This window comes from Nomascus leucogenys, chromosome 9 (assembly GCF_006542625.1).
Source record: "Nomascus leucogenys isolate Asia chromosome 9, Asia_NLE_v1, whole genome shotgun sequence".
NCBI classification, from domain to species: Eukaryota; Metazoa; Chordata; class Mammalia; order Primates; family Hylobatidae; genus Nomascus; species Nomascus leucogenys.
In genome coordinates, this window is record NC_044389.1 from 10,967,819 (window position 1) to 10,984,827 (window position 17,009).

Here is a 17,009-nt window from a genome sequence, read left to right on the forward strand (position 1 = left end):
ATGAGCCACAGGGCCCAGCCTCTGACTTCAAGTTCTTAAGGTCATATAGCAGGGGATAGAGAGAGGTTTTGTAATTGTTTGCTTATTAAAACTAGCCTTTTTTTAAATGCTAGTTTTAACCTGTCAAATGAAAACAGTATCTATCACATGAAATAGTTATTAAATGTGATGGGATAGTGTATGCAAATATATATATGGCATGACTGGCACATATGTAGAACCCAAATGTTACTACCTATTCTTTCTTTCTCCTGAGAAAAAGAAAATAGCCTACTGATTTATCAATAGATTTGCGTTTCCCAAGTTCTTATAGAAGCCATATTCCTTGGTGAACTCATACAGTTCCGTGATTTTAAATGCCATGTATACACTGAAGACTTGAAGTTTATCACCTCCAGTCCTAATCTCTCTCGAGAAATCCAGGCTCCTATCTACCTACCTCCTCAAAATCTCCACTTGAATGGCTAATATATCTCTCAAAGTAACATGTTCAAAACCAAACTCCTGATCTGCTCTCCCATATTTGCTCTGTCTGCAGCCCTCCTCATCTCAGCTGGCATCAAGTCCATCCATAATCTACCACACTCTTGAAACCAACCCTTGACTCCTCTCTCCAATGCCCTACATTCAATGTGAAATTATATTGGCTCTACCTGGAAAATATGTCTGAAATCTGACTAGTTTTTGCCACTTTCAATGCTGCAACCTGCCTAAACCACCATCATCTCTTGGATTATTGCAAATAATCTCCTAAATTCTCTCCTGCCCTCTTGCCACAAAACATTTTTTTTTTTTTTTTTTTTTTTTTTTGAGACGGAGGCTGGCTCTGTCGCCCAGGCTGAGTGCAGTGGCGCAATCCCAGCTCACTGCAAGCTCTGACTCCCAGGTTCACGCGATTCTCCTGCCTCAGCCTGCCGAGTAGCTGGGACTACAGGTGCCCACCACAATGCCCGGCTAATTATTTGTATTTTTAGTAGAGATGGGGTTTCACCGTGTTAGCCAGGATGGTCTCTATCTCCTGACCTCGTGATCTGCCCACCTCGGACTCCCAAAGTGCTGGGATTACAGGCATGAGCCACCACATCCGGCCCACAGAACTCTTTTAAAACCTAGATTCTATCACTCCTTTTGACGCAAAATGAAAGCAAAAATCCTAATTCTTCCCTGTTCCTCACTCCACACCAACCTATTAGCCTTCTATCCCTCTGCCTGAGATAACTCTTTCTCCTGATGACTGGCTTGGCTATCATTGTCCAGTCAAATTTCAACCCCAGTGAGGTTTACCTTGATATCCCTATTTCATTCTATAACAACCCTATTCCTACACTCCCATTGCCTCTTACTCTATTACCCTTTTGTTTTTAGTAGGACTTGTCATCTTTTAACATACTATACAATTACTGGGGTTATATTTATAAATACTGTCTGCCTTACCCATTAAGATGTAAGGTCTACAAAGGAAGGGATTTTTCTTTAATCTATTTGGTTCACTAAGATATCCTAAGAACCTAGAACAGTACCTAACAGAGTAAACACTCAATAAATGTTTATTAACCAATTAAATGAATTAATCTCCATTTATTATTAGCCCAAATTACAGTAAGCTGAATGCTTGTCATAATCTAAGTTTTTCAAATATATTACCTATATATACATTAAATCTTTTTTTTTTTTTTTGGAGACGGAGTCTCACTCTGCTGCCCAGGCTGGAGTGCAGTGGCATGATCTCGGCTCACTGCAAGTTCCGCCTCCCGGGTTCACGCCATTCTCCTGCCTCAGCCTCCCGAGTAGCTGGGACTACAGGCGCCCGCCACCACGCCCAGCTAATTTTTTGTATTTTTAGTAGAGACGGGGTTTCACCGTGTTAGCCAGGATGGTCTCGATCTCCTGACCTCATGATCTGCCTGCCTCGGCCTCCCAAAGTGCTGGGATTACAGGCGTGAGCCACAGCGCCTGGCCCACATTAAATCTTTTTATAATATATATCATATCTGAGGACCTCACTAAAAATTTTCTTTAAATGCTGCCTTACTAATTTTCCAAAGTTTTGGGAGTAGGCAGAAGATTCCCTGTCCCATCGTGTATCAAGAAGGCTCTTCCTCAGAGATAGCTGACATATTGCCACAGCATCTATGAACCATAAAAACTGACTTATGGAATTTAAAAGGCCTCATTCCATTTTGTCCTTCTTCACCATGATCTCATCTCTCAATCAAGTATACCATCAAATTCAGGAATATCAGTATTACAGCAGAGTAAACTTAGAAATAGAGGAGCAAAATAAGAAAGTTAAAATAAAGATATATAAAGTCTTTTCCAGCTTTTTCTAACTATATAATTGCTGTATTTGATATCTCTAAAAGCAGTGTAAGATATCTATATAAAGAATGTAGGCTTGGCATGGTGGCTTATGCCTATAATCCCAGCACAACACTTTGGCCGACTAAGGTGAGAGGTTCACTTGAGGCCAGGAGTTCAAGACCATCCTGGGCAACATAGCAAGACCCTGTCTCTATAAAAAATTTAAAACATTAGTCAGGTGTGGTTGCCTGTCCCTGTAGACCTAACTACTAAGGAGGCTGAGGCAAGAGGGTAACTTGAGCCCAGGAGTTCAAGGGTGTATGCAGTGAGCCACGAGTGTGCCACTGCACTATAGCCTGGGTGACAGAGCAAGACCTCTAAAAACAAAGCAAAACAAACAAAACATGAATATAGATCGACTAGTAAATAATCAATAACAATATAATTTTATTACATACACAAATGAAACTTTCCAGCGACTACTAGGCTACTTACAAATATCAACTTATTAAGTTACCAAAGATGTGATTTATATAACTATTTCTAGATATGTGAGCCATTGGGGAGAAAAATTTTACTGGGGCAGATATGAATGAATATTTCAAGTATCTTATTTTCAACCAATGGTATATAAATACAGTGGGTTTCTTTTTTCTTTTTTTTTGGAGACAGGGTCTTGCTGGAGGGCAGTGGCGTGATCACGGCTCACTGCATCCTCTACCTCCTGAGTCTCCTGGGTTCAAGCAATCCTCTCACATCAACCTCCTGAGTAGCTGGGACTACAGGTGCACCACCAAGCCTAGCTAATTTTTTTTATTTTTAGTAGAAACAGAGTCTCACTACATTGCCCAGGCTGGGCTCGAACTTCTGAGCTCAAGCAGTCTTCCCGTCTCGGCCTTCCAAAGTACTAGGATTACAGGTATGAGTCACCACACCCCACACAGTGTTTTTTTTTAATGTATCAAGTGTGAACCAGATTACTGAAGACTCTATATGCTCATTAAGTATATATCACATATTTGTGTAAATGCATATGTAAATAAATATACTTAGTACATTAAAACATAACTTTGTGCCAACATTTGTAATAGCAAGACTATAAACAACTGAAATATCCATTATAAACAATAAAATAATATAAACATATAATGGAGTATTTACACAGTCACGAGAAAGAATAAAGTAGATTTCTATGTGTGAATGTGGAACAAACTATAAGATAAGCCATTAGGTAAGAAAATTCAAAGTACATTAGGCTTCCATGTGTGCACTCATGCATATGTGTATATATGTGTGTTAATGTGTTAGACATAGAGAAATATAAACATATGAATAACAGTATAGGCAAAGAATATTTGTCAGTGGCTACCCCAAATAAGCTAGAAAGAGTGTCTTTGGGAGACAGGGATCAGGTAACTAGGGAGGGAAGGAGACTATTTTTCACTATGTATTCTTTTGAGCTATTTAAATTTTTAACCTGTGCATGTATTACATTTCTAATTCTGAAAACAAGATATTGTTCTTATTTTTCTGACACTGGTATTTTTTTTTAATATTAAAAATATATAACCAGGCATGGTGGTACATGCCTGTAGTCCCAGCTACTCAGTGGACTGAGGAGAGAGATTTGCTAGAGCCCAGGAGTTCAATGCTGCAGCAAGCTATGATTGTACCACAGTACTCCAGCCTGGGCAAATGAGCAAGACCCCATCTCTAAAAAACATATATATACACACACACATGCTATAATTTAAAACTAGTTTTAGGCAGGGTGTGGCGGTCTTTAATTCCAACATTCTCGGAGGCTGAGACAGGAGGCTCACTTGAGCCCAGGAGTTAGAGAACACCCTGGGAAACACAGGGAGACCCCATCTCAACAAAAAATTTAAAAATGAGCTGGACATGCTGGCTTATGCCTGTAGTCTCAGCTACTTGGGAGGCTAAGGCAGAAGAATCGCTTGAGCCCAGCAGGTCAAGACTGCAAAGGGCTGTGATCACACCACTGCACTCCAGCATGGGAAACAGAGCAAGACTTTGTCTCAAAAAGAAAAGAAAAAAAAAAATCAAACTAGCTTTAGAAAAATAGGAACAGTATCTTTATTTTTTACAGAAAAAGCAAGAGAGATAATGCCAAAAGAGATATCAGAAAAGACAAAGCTTTTTTCAGGGAAGAGGGCTATTACCTAAACGCCAACTGACTCAGCCAGGATTAGTGAGATCGGCATACCCTTACTTAGACAATTTCCAACTGACTATGATGGTTTGACTTTATGATGATGTGAAAAATGATATGAGTTCAGTAGAAACCATATTTCAAATTTTGAGGTTTAATCTTTTCCCAGGTTAGTGATTCGTGGTATCATACTATGTCACAAAGTTGCACAATGGCAGCAGGCTACACCTCCCAGTGAACCACTCAATTAGGAGGGTAAACAACTGATACAGTATACTGTGCTGTCAGGTAATTTTGCCCAACTGTAGCTAATGTAAGTATTCTGAGCATATTTAAGGTAGGCTAAGCTAAGCTATGATGTTTGATGGGTTAGGTGAATTAAACGCATTCTCAACTTAACAACAGTTTCTACTTAACAAGGGTTTTATTGAGATGTAACTATTTTAAGTCAGTACTATTATGTCAAAAATGCGTTTAATGCCTGAATAAACTCATCCTAAAGTCAAAAACTGGAAGTCGAATCATAAGTCTAGGCGTTCCTTGACTTATGAATGGGGCTGCATTCTGATAAATGAATTGTAAATTCAAAATGTGGGGACCATCTGCAAAGAAATGTATTTTCACACAGACCGAATGACTAGCCAAAAGCTAGTTTTATTTTGTAAGAAAGTGCAATAAAATTAAAATTTCGGTCCAGTACTAATTACTAAGTACTGAAATGAGACACAAACATATATTGATTTGTTGGTAACAATGTTTTGGTCGATAACAGACCAAATGTAGGACGGTGATCACATAAAACTGTAACACTATATTTTTACTGTACCTTTTCTGTTTTTTTCTTTTCCTTTTTCTTTTTTTGAAACGGAGTCTTGCTTTGTCACCAGGCTGGAGTGCAGTGGCACGATCTCAGGTCACTACAACCCTGCAACCTCTGCCTCCCGGGTTCAAGCAATTCTGCCTCAGCCTCCCAAGTAGCTGGACTACAGGCGTGCTCCACCACGCCCAGCTAAGTTTTTGTATTTTTAGTAGAGGCAGGCTTTCTCCATGTTGGCCAGGATGGTCTCTGTCTCTTGACCTCATGATCCGCCTGCCTCGGCCTCCCAAAGTATTGGGATTACAGGTGTGAGCCACCACACCTGGCCTGTTTAAATGTTTTAATACACAAATACTTACCTTTGTATACCACTGCCTAAAGTATTCAGTACAGTAACAGGCTGTACAAGTTTGTGGCCTAGAAGCAACAGGTTATAGACCATACTACCTAGCATGCAGTAGGCTATACCATCTAAGTTTGGGTGCTCACATACCTAGATAATATAGCCAGGAGAGAGCCCTCACCAGGAACCCAACTCCTCATCTGGGACTTCCAATCTCTGAAAGTCTGAGAAAATACATTTCTGTTGTTTAAACCACTTAGCCACTCAAGTTCCTAGATCTATGGGGGGAGGTGGGGCGGGGGGAAGTTAACTACCCAGCCTATATTTTCTTTTGGCAACCCAAGCTAATACGAGAGAGAGAGACAGAGACAGAGGAAAAAATATATATAGCATATATAGGTATATATATGGTATTCATATATTTTAATATATATACTAGATATATGTCTATACCATACAATGTGTAGAAAAGATCTAAACACACAGACTATTAATAATGATTAACCGTGGGCAATAAGATGAGGAGACTGATTTATTTCGACTTTATACACTTCTATTCCAATGTAAATTTTTACCAAAAAAGTGTACCTTTCATCATGTAAAAACTCAGGGCCAGGCACGGTGACTCACACCTGCAATCCCAGTGCTTTGGGAGGCTGAGGCAGGTGGATCACTTGAAGTTAGGGGTTCAAGACCTGCCTGGCCAACATGGTGAAACCCTCATCTCTTCTAAAAATATAAAAATTAGCTGGGCGTGGTGGCACAAGCCTGTAATCCCAGCTACTCAGAAGGCCAAGACATGAGAATTGAGAATCGCTCGAACCTGGGAGATGGAGGCTGCAGTGTGCCAAAACTGCGCCACTGCACTCCAGCCCGGGTGACAGAGGGAAACTGTCTCAAAAAAAAAAAAAAAAATTAGCTTGGCACGGTGGCTCCCACCTGTCATCCCAGTTACTTCAGAGACCAAGGCAGGAGTATTGCTTGAGGCCAGAAGTTCAAGGCCAGCCCCTGTCTCCTTTAAAAAAAATTAAAAGTTAAAAACAAATTAGGCCAGGCTCAGTGGGTCACGCCTATAATCCTAGCACTTTGGGAGGTCAAGGTGAGCGGATTGCTTGAGGTCAGAAGTTTGAGACCCGCCTGGCCAACGTGGTGAAACCCTGTCTCTACTAAAAAGACAAAGAAATTAGCCAGGCATGGTGGTGTGCGCCTGTAAGTCCAGCTACTCGCGAGTCTGTGACATGAGAATCGCTTGAACCCAGGAGGCGGAGGTTGCAGTGAGCAGAGATCACACCACTGCACTCCAGCCTGGGTGACAAAGCGAGACTCTGTCTCAAAAAATTGTCAAACAAAAGTCAAAAAACTGAGAGCCAAACCATTAAGTTAGGCACCATCTGTAGTATGTACACACACACACACACACACACACACGCACACACACACAGGCAAGTGCAAATAAGACTGTGGAAATGTGAACAAGTAGACTACAGCAATCAATACTGGCCATGATACTGTACTACAGCTATAAAAGATGTTACTATCCATTATAAAAGAAGAGTACATGAGATATCCGTATTGTATCTTACAATTTCAGGTGATTCTACAATTATGTCAAAATACAAAGTTCATTTAAAATTGGGGAAAAAAAATTCCTTAAAATGGCATATAAAAGGATGATACTGGGCCGGGCGCGGTGGCTCATGCCTGTAGTCCCAGCGCTTTGGGAGGCCGAGGCAGGTGGATCACGAGGTCAGGAGTTCAAGACCAGCCTGGCGAAGATTGTGAAACCCCATCTCTACTAAAAATACAAAAATTAGCCAGTCGCGGTGGCAGGCTCCTGTAAGCCCAGCTACTTGGGAGGCTGAGGCAGGAGAACCGCTTGAACCTGGGCAGCAGAGGTTGCAGTGAGCCAAGATCGCGCCAGTGCACTTCAGCCTGGGCTACAGAATGAGGCTCTGAAGAAAAAAAAAAAAAAAAAAAAGATGATGTTTTGGTTTGCTTTTGATAATCATTTATCTTCTTAAAGGGTCATTTCAAATGCACTTTCAGTCTACGATCATACCACTCTGAACAAGCCCGATCTCATCAAATGCACTTTTATAGGAAAAAGTGCTTTATTGTTAACTGAATCTTACCTGGAGTTATGTTATCCCTCGAGTTGTCCTCATAAAACTTACCGAAACCAGCCGGGCCGAGTGGCTCACGCCTGTAATCCCAGCACTCTGGGAGGCCGAGGCGGGTGGATCACAAGGTCAGGAGATCGAGACCATCCTGGCTAACACGGTGAAACCCCGTCTCTACTAAAAATACAAAAAAATTAGCCGGGCGTGGTGGCGGGCGCCTGTAGTCCCAGCTACTCAGGAGGCTGAGGCAGGAGAATGGCCTGAACCCGGGAGGCGGAGCTTGCAGTGAGCCGAGATCACGCCACTGCACTCCAGCCTGGGCGACAGAGCGAGACTCCATCTCAAAAAAAAAAAAAAAAAAAAAAAAAAAACTTATCAAAACCAAGTATTACCTTATAGATGTTTATAGCCCCACTAGAATGTAAACGCCATTAGGGCTGAATTATGTTTTTTTGTTGCTGTTGTTGTCCCTATCACCTAAATCAGGGCTTACCACCTTGGAAGCAGAATATTAAATGAGTGAAATGAATAGTATTATAAAGTCTTTGTGATATACTTAGTATATTATTCCAATAAAAATGTTTAAACTTAGGCCAGCTATCCTAACAGCAAATCGCCAGTACTCACTTTTCTGTCACTTAGTATAGGTTTGTGGGATGAAAAGGCTAGTCTTGGCTTAAACAAAAACAGCTTTGCCACACACTACACGTTACATACTCCAAAGTTAACATCTGAACTTCATGTTATCCATGGCACTGCTCTCCTCCATCTGGACAGACAATCACAATTCAATAATCCATAGCTATTTTACTGGTCTTCAATGTATGCCCTCAAAAATTTGGAGAAGGAAATATAGAGGTTAACTATAGATTATTAATATTCAATAATACCAACAACTAAGACTGAAACCTCAATACGTGCAGGCAATGCCATGCAATTTTCATAACATCTCCATTTGCCAGATGAGAAAAACTGAGGCTTAAAGGTTAAAAATTCGTTCAGTCACAAAGCTAGTCAAAGAGCCAGGATTCTATCTGAAGCATGTCTTATTCACTAGTAACTACATTAGGAGAACTGAAAAGTGTATTTTGGTAAATTAAAACTACTGGGTTTCAAATAATGTGCATAAAATACAAATATTGGCGTAATAAATATTTTACCTGCTAAAAATTGTACACTTTGAAGATTAAAGCCATTTTGAAAATCTAGCCAGTTGAAAATATTAGAATTATATCATTAAATGTCATGAATCCATAATGCAGTTGAATACAAATCAAATCACTCTTAAGCCTTAGAAAAATCCCAAGACTAACAGAAATACGAAATGTTAAGTAAGCTAGGCATGGTACGGCATACCTGTAGTCCCAGCTACTCAGGAGGCTGAGGTGCTAGGATCACTTGAGCCCAGGAGTTGGGAGTCCAACCTAGACAACATAGCAAGAACCCCCAATCCCCTCCTCAAAAAAAAAAAAAGAAAAACCAAATTGCGGTTTCCTTATAAGGTTGAAATATCATTGCAACTAAGTGTATTAAGAAAAAGCCTTTGTGCTTCAGTTTTCCAATGATTGCAAAATAAGGATAAAGTTTTCTCCTGCACCCACCTCCAAGGTTTTAACACTATCTGAAACACCAACAAAACAAAAACAATTCTGCAAATGTGAAGTGCTAAAGTTAGGGTCAAAACCTCAAATGCCTAGATATAAAAGTCATCCAGTTAGGGAATGAGTCAAAACGGAGAGAATCCCACACAGGTAAGAGATGTCCTTAAAGGGAAACCAGAAATTTGTACTTGTATATTAAATATTTTGTTTCTTTTGTTGTCAAATAATTCAATCAAAACCCACAAACATGGAAATTAAAAACACTAAATTATGGTATATATGGTGGCTCACAGGGTAGGCAGATCACTTTGAGCCCAGAAGTTTCGGACCAGCCTGGGCAACATAGGGAAACCTCGTCTCTACCAAAAATACAAAATAATTAGAGGGGCTTGGTAGCCAGTGCCTGTGGTCCCTGTCTCAAAAACAAACAAAAAAAAGTGCCATCTATTTTAACTGCCTCACACACATAATTAACAAATGAAGGCCAGATGTGGTAGCTCACACCTATAATCCCACTAATTTGAGAAGTCAAGGCAGGAGATTGCTAGAGCCCAGGAGTTTGAAACCAGCCTGGACAACACGGCAAGACATCATCTCTTTAAAATAAAATAAACAAACAGATCAATACTGTCTCAAAACACACTAAGAATACAGTAAAACGTAGAAAGTAGTCTAAAAAATGAACAATACGTGTAAAAACTCAAAGAAGCCATACGATTACCAACACAACCTTTTTTCCTGATTCCTGAGCAACATTATTTCCCACTCCTTGGTATCTCTCAGTAATACCTAGGTTGTGATTCCTTATGAAGAAATCTCCATCCGTAAGGAATTACTGAGAGATACCAAGAAGCCTACCACAGAAAAGCGGAGCCTTAGGCTTCAGCCAGTCAAGCTAAAGCAAACACCACAGAATCCAAGTACATAAATCAACTATTTAATCAGACAACTTTTACTAACAAGTGACAAAGTATTAATTTTAAAATATCTTTTCAGCATTAACTGCCTATCCTCTCAAGTCCCTATATCTCAATCATTTTCCTAAGGTGTCCCACCTTTGAGCCACTGCTAATATTTTTTCCTCCACCTAAGGGTACTTACCTTCCCCTCCCATCTTCATCTGCTTACATCCTGTCCTCTTTCAAGTCTCCACCCTACTACCTATTGTGTGTTAATCCGAAAATCCTCGGCCAGGTGCGGTAGCTCCCGCCAGTAATCCCAGCACTTTAGGAGGCGGAGGTAGGCGGATCACCTGAGGTCAGGAGTTTGAGACCAGCCTGACCAACATGGAGAAACCCCGTCTCTACTAAAACTACAATATTAGCTGGGCGTGGTGGTGCATGCCTGTAATCCCAGCTACTAGGGAGGCTGAGGCAGGATAATCTCTTGAACCCGGGAAGCAGAGGTTGCGGTGAGCCGAGATCGCTAGATTGCACTCCAGCCTCGTAAACAAGAGCGAAACTCCGTCTCAAAAAAAAAAAAAGAAGAAAATCCTAGAATGATCGTCACAGCTGTCTGTCAGGAATAAGATTAATAGGTAAATAAAACTTTAAAAGTTTTTTAAAAAGAAAATCCTAAAAAGATCACCTATGAAGTCTAACACCAGCATTTTAAAAAGTGCCTCTTTCTGGCCAGCACAGTGGCTCACACCTGTTATCCCAGCACTTTGGGAGGCCCAGGCAGGAGGATCACCCGAGGTCAGGAGTTCGAGATCCACCTGGCCAACATGGCGAAACCCCGTCTCTACTAAAAATACAAAAATAAGCCGGTCGTGGTGGTGCATGCCTGTAATCCCAGCTACTTGGGAGGCTGAGGCAAGAGAATTGCTTGAACCTGGGAGGTGGAGGTTGCTGTGAGCCGCGATCGCACCACTGCACTTCAGCCTGGGCGACAAGCGAGCCTCCATGTCAAAAAAAAAAAAAAAAAAAAAAAAGTGCCTCTTTCTGTCAGTAAGAAAACTATCGTTCAGTGTCATTGGTTACTAATCAAACGTTACTACTGAGTCACGACTCACACATCCAGCAGAAGTTTAACCTGAAAATGCAAGGTTGATGCTCGAAAAGTGATAAAATTCCACCCGCAAGTAACCATTTGTTTTACAACACATCTGAATTTACAAATTAATTTTCTTAGCATTATCAGCCTCAGCAAATATATCCTCATTAAAGTCAAGCCCATCACAACAAATGAAACACTTCTACAAAAGAAAGAGAAAGAAGAGAGAAAGGAGAAAAGAAAAGAACAGAACAGCACTTGGCCCAGCATGGTGCCTCACTCCTGTAATCCCAGCACTTTGAGAGGCCCAGGCAGGAAGATCGCTTGAGTCCAGGAGTTCCAGACCAGCTTGGGCAACATAGGAAGAGCCCGTCTCAAAAGAAAAAGCAAGAAAGCAAAACCCTGGGGAAGATATTAAATAATCCTCATAGACCAATTAAATGCTAAAACTTTCTATCAGGTTCACTAACAGTGTTTAAGAAAAAAACAAAATGTTCTCATGTACAAATTATCAGATTATTTTAAGATCTAGAAGTTCTCCAGCATTCCCAGGAAAGTAGCACTCCTATTTGGTTTAGAAACGCTCAATATACTAAGAAACAAAACAGGAACATCTGGCACCGGCTCTATTCGTAAAGGCAACATTCTCTAATAGATTACGCTCACATTCAATTGTGAACTCCACTAACAATAAACAAGCTTCAAGTCAACAGATAACAACACACTCTGAGAGGCTGAGGAGGGCAGATCACTTGAGGCCAGCAGTTTGAGACCAGCCTGGCCAACACAGCGAGACTACTATCTCAACTAAAACTATAAAAAATTATCTGGGCGTGGTGGCGTGCGCCTGTAGTCCCAGCTACTCCGTAGGCAGAGGCAACAGAATCGCTTGAACTCGGGAGGCGGAGGTTGCAGTGAGCTGAGATCGCGCAACTGCACTCCAGCCTGAACGACAGGGCGAGACTCTCTCCAAAAAAAAAAAAAAAAAAACCAACAACAACACATGAAAAATATAAACAGCCTTAAAATGTCCCCACCCAAATGCTCAGTTGCACAGAAACGCAGGCTGCACATGACATGCTTTCAAGACACAATGCTAAGAGTTTGCTTGATACAAAGCCATAGAAGACAGGATCCCAGCTGACACCAGCAAACTTATTCTAGCTTTCAGGGAAACTCAGATGAAATGCGTCTTTGTGAAGTCCCTACTCTAAACTCTCGATTAAACCTGAGCACACTTTGAACGCGACAGTCCGCTCCCTCCTAATCCTTAGAAAGCATTTCCTGCCTGCAAAACCTTTCTCCCGCAAGTCTTCTACAAACTTTTTCCGTTCTTTCAACCTACTCCACGAAGCCTTAAGCCCGCCCCTCACCTCCCGCCCCCTACACACACACACACACACACACAAACACACACACCTCCCCACCAGGGAACCTCAACACTGCAGACGCCACTCCACAAGGGCACGCAAAACACATGTGCCTGCAAACCCGGCCCCTTTCCACACCCCCCGGAAACGACACCCCCTTTCTCACACTCCGCACGCCACAGCCCATCCCCCTTCCTCCCCGCCCCCACTCATCACCCCAGTCCTCCCACCCACGTTCCCGGGAACCCAACCTCCCCGCGCTCTCCGACTTGCCGAAGGCAGTGGGGAGGGGAAGCAGGAAGAAGGAAGGAGGGCTCAGGCCCGGCCTAGGCCTCTCAGACCGCCTTGGGAGGTGAGGGGGGGAGCCCGCGGGCCGTGCTCAGCTCCCGTCGGCAGCAGGGCCTCATCCGGCCCCAGGCCTGCCCTCCGCCGCCGCGGCCCGCCCCGCCCGAACCACACTCACTTGCCAGCCGCGGTCCATCGAGTCCCCCGCTGCTGCCTCCTCCGCCGGCTGCGGCTCCTGTCCCCGGGTCCCCCAGGTCCGGCTTCTTGGGCCCGGGGGGCGGCCCAGCTCCCCCGCCCGCGACGGCTCCGGGCGGAAAGCCGGCCACGGGTGCACCAGCCAGAGCCAGGGGGACGCTGTTGCTATGGAGGCCGAGGCCCGGGGCAGCCCCGGCGGCAGGGTCCTCATGCAGGAACTGACACTCCTCCCCGTAGAAGCAAGTCTTATCCTTAGCGTAGTAGCGGCAGTACTTCAGCTTCACTCCTACCGCCGCCCCGCCGGGGACACCCCCGACCCCCGGCGGGGCCACCACCGCCACCGCCGCCGCCAGCGAGGAGGAGGAAGGGGAGGCGGCGGCCGTGGGGGGCGGGAGGCCGCCGCCACTGTTCATGGCAACGCCGCAGCCTCGTCTTCCACCGCCGCCCGAGGAGCCGCCGCTGCCGCCACCATAGACGGGGGAGGAAAGGAAGACGCTGCCGGTGCCGGATAAAAGCCTGGGCGGGTGGGTCTGTCCCGCTGCGGGAGCCGGAGCCGCCCGGGGAGAGGGGGGAGGGGAGAGGGGAGGGAGGAGGGGGTAGAAGGAGGGAGGGTAGGGGGAGAGTTGGGATTCTCTCACTCACTCTCTCGTTCTCTTTTCTTAAAGGGGCCGCGCGGGACGACGGGGTGGGCGCGCGGGCCCAGACGGGGACTTCGAGGGCGCGGGCAGGGGAAGAGGGAGCGGCAGCGGCAAGCGGGTGGGGAGGGCGGAGGGGCCGGTTTATTTTTAAATTCTGCCTCCACTCGCTCTCTCGCGCTCTGGTTCCTCCGAGTTGTTTATTCCATTTTCCTCTTCCTGAGACGGCTGTCGCCGCTGCGCGTGCGCGCCGAGACGCGAGGGCTTATGGGTAGCGGGAGCGCTAGGGGAAGCCTGGCCGGCGTCGGGCCCCCGGGGGCATCCGCGAGCTATCGGCAGTTGGACCGGCGGCTCTCGGTGGCGTTCCGGACGCGGATCTGGCGCCGAAGTTCTCACGAGACCTGATACCTTCCTTATTTGTATATTCTCTTACTTAAAAAGCCAGACGTCTTTTTTTTTTTCATTGAAAAGAGAAAATTGGCAATGTAAACGGTCGTTTGGAGGGGCCACCTGGGGACGCGGCCCGAGCCCTGGCTCTACCTGAAGAATATCTTCTGTTTGCCACACTTCCTCTCCCCGTTTCCTTTCGTCGTCCCTCTCCTCTTTCCCCTTCCCCTCGAAGGTAATGAGAACTACTGGACCGATTACGCTAACCACTTGGCCCTTTGTCAAAAAATGGAGCCAAAAAGGTTGATTTAGACAGACCCCCTGCTCAGTGCAGCACCTGTTATTCTCTGTATTTATATTACCAAGGGCCTTCGGTAAATTATGAAAAATAGGATGCCACCTGGGACAACACTTCCAGCTTAGACAGCACTGGAAGACCTTTATAAATATACTAGGTTGCTCTTCTCCAATCAGCCTAGCCTTGATTTGAAATTCATTTTTTTTTGAGACGGTGAAATTCATTTTTAAAAGATAGTTTTAACCTCAGCGATCTCTGAAAAGATAGTTCTAACCTCAGCTATCTCTGATGTTTGCGCTAATACCCTTTTAAAGGCTAAATTTTAAAGAATTGCTATGAAGGGAAAAGTAACATTCTAGTTTTTCTCTGTAGAAGAGGTTCACAAACGGCAGATCGCTGTTATGAAAAGGAGGGGTGGAAGTATTTAAGGAATTGTGGCAAACAAAGTCACAGAAGAATGGATATAAGCAAAAGTAGCACACTGAAAAAATGGGGAAAAGTGGAGTCTAGATCACGAACTGGTAAGCTTGGTGATGTTCTGTAGCCAAATTCGAAGGTAATAACATTGTATTATGGCTTTCTGTTTAAAAGCAGTTTCGCTTATTTGATTATTCAACAAATCTTTATTAACACGCATTACGTGTACCAGGAACTGTGGTACACGTAACTGTGGAGCTGGGGAAGCAAAAGTGAACATGCCGCCTTAACGTGAGTTCAGATGGCTTATCTTCCAGTTGGGGAGGCATCAAGTACACAGGTCCGTTGTAAACCAATGTCTTAAGTGCTAACCTTATCACATTTGCTATTAGAGGATATTAAACGTTACACTTCTTGGAGAAAGTTGATACTTTCATGTTCCAAGTTTGGGAACATCATTGAATTCAGACAGATTTGGATTGAAACAGATTAAAGTGCCTACACTTTAATAGCTGTGTTCCTCTCAGTTAATTGCTTCATTTCTCTGTGCCTTGTGTGTACACCTGGAATAAGAATAGTACCTACTTCATAAAGTATAAACTAATAATGTATATAAACTGTCCCATGCCTAATAAGAATTCGGTAGGTTGTAACTATTGTTAATAGTATTGGCCAGGCGCAGTGGCGCACACCTGTAATCCCAGCACTTTGGGGGGCCAAGGCGGGTGGATCACCTAAGATCAGGAGTTCGAGACCAGGCTGGCCAACCTGGTGAAACACTGTCTCTACTAAAAATACAAAAAAAATTAGCTGGGCGTGGTGGCGGGCGCCTGTGATCCCAGCTACTGAGGAGGCTGAGACATAAGAATCACTTGAACCCGGGAAGCAGAGGTTGTAGTGAGCCGAGATCTCGCCATTGCATGCCAGCCTGGGTGACAGAGCGAGACTCCATCTTGAAAAAAAAATAGTATTACTGCTAGTGGTAGTCAGTGTATAGTCAAAGAGCATTCTAGGCAAACAGCTTTTATTGTTAGAATATAGTGGTAGTGGAAAATGGAGCAGAGTCCACGAAAGTCCTTGTAGGGCCATGTTAAAGAATTGAACTTTTGGCCAGGCACAGTGGCTCACGCCTGTAATCCTAGCACTTTGGGAGGCTGAGGCAAGCAGATCACGAGGTCAGGAGTTCAAGACCAGCCTGGCCAACATGGTGAAACCCCGTCTCTGCTAAAAATACAAAAATTAGCTGGGTGTGGTGGCAGGCGCCTGTAATCTCACCTACTCGGGAGGCTGAGACAGAAGAATTGCTTGAACCCGGGAGGCAGAGGTTGCAGTGAGATTGCACTACTGCACTCCAGCCTGGGCGACAGAGCAAGGCTCCATCTCAAAAAAAAAAGAATTGAACTTTTTCTTGAGGACAATTGAAAGTTATGACAGGGTTTTTAAAAGTCAACATGGCAGGGCACAGTGGCTCTCACCTCTAACCTCACTGCTTTGGAAGGAAGCCAAGGCAAGAGGATCACTTGAGGCCGGGAGTTCAAGACCCTCTTGGGAAAACTAGCAAGACCCTGTCTCTACAAAACAACTTAAAAATTAGCCAGGTGTAGAGGCACTTGCCTATAGTCCTGGCTACTGGGAAGGCTGAAGCAGAGGATCATTTGGGCTCAGGAGTTCCAGGATGCAGTGAGCTTTGAAGACGCCATTTCATGCCAACCTGCACAGCAGTGAGACCCTCTCAGTTAATAAAAAATAAACTTATTTGCCACACATTTCCTATCTCCACACTTTTTTAGGAGACAACTACTTATTCCTACAGTAGGGCTGTCTTTTTAAGCAGGGTTCATTGTTGAGTATTCCTTTACTAAAAATAAATGTGTAGTCAACTCTAAGTTATTTTCATGTTAATGAAGATTATATCCAAAACTGCAAATAATCCATAAATTATTCATAAAATGTATATTTGACCTCCAGCAGCAGTTCCCCAGCAATAGAGACTACATTGCTGAAGGGTAATGTTAATTTCTATTAAATACTAATAATTGAGGCCAAGCGCATTGGCTCACACCTGTAATCCT

At 43.9% G+C, this 17,009-nt stretch overlaps 2 protein-coding genes across 5 annotated transcripts in view; one reads left to right on the forward strand and one right to left on the reverse strand.

The window, feature by feature from the left end:
* The window catches only part of PAN3 (poly(A) specific ribonuclease subunit PAN3), a 158,597-nt gene extending 144,722 nt beyond the window's left edge, over positions 1–13,875 (reverse strand). For 2 of the 4 annotated variants that reach the window (XM_030818587.1, XM_003270216.4), the window contains exon 1: positions 13,184–13,875. In XM_030818587.1, the coding sequence (XP_030674447.1) occupies positions 13,184–13,613 (430 nt within the window). In that variant the 5' untranslated portion in view covers positions 13,614–13,875. The remainder of the gene's footprint in view (positions 1–13,183) is intronic. The other 2 variants (XM_030818588.1, XM_030818589.1) reach the window with 2 other exon arrangements.
* LOC115836753 lies at positions 13,612–15,446 on the forward strand. Its single transcript, XM_030819396.1, has 3 exons — positions 13,612–13,630; positions 13,716–13,720; positions 13,866–15,446. Exons 1-3 carry the CDS (start codon positions 13,612–13,614, stop codon positions 14,238–14,240), a joined length of 399 nt encoding a protein of 132 aa, XP_030675256.1. The 3' UTR covers positions 14,241–15,446.
* Positions 15,447–17,009: the final 1,563 nt, after the last annotated feature.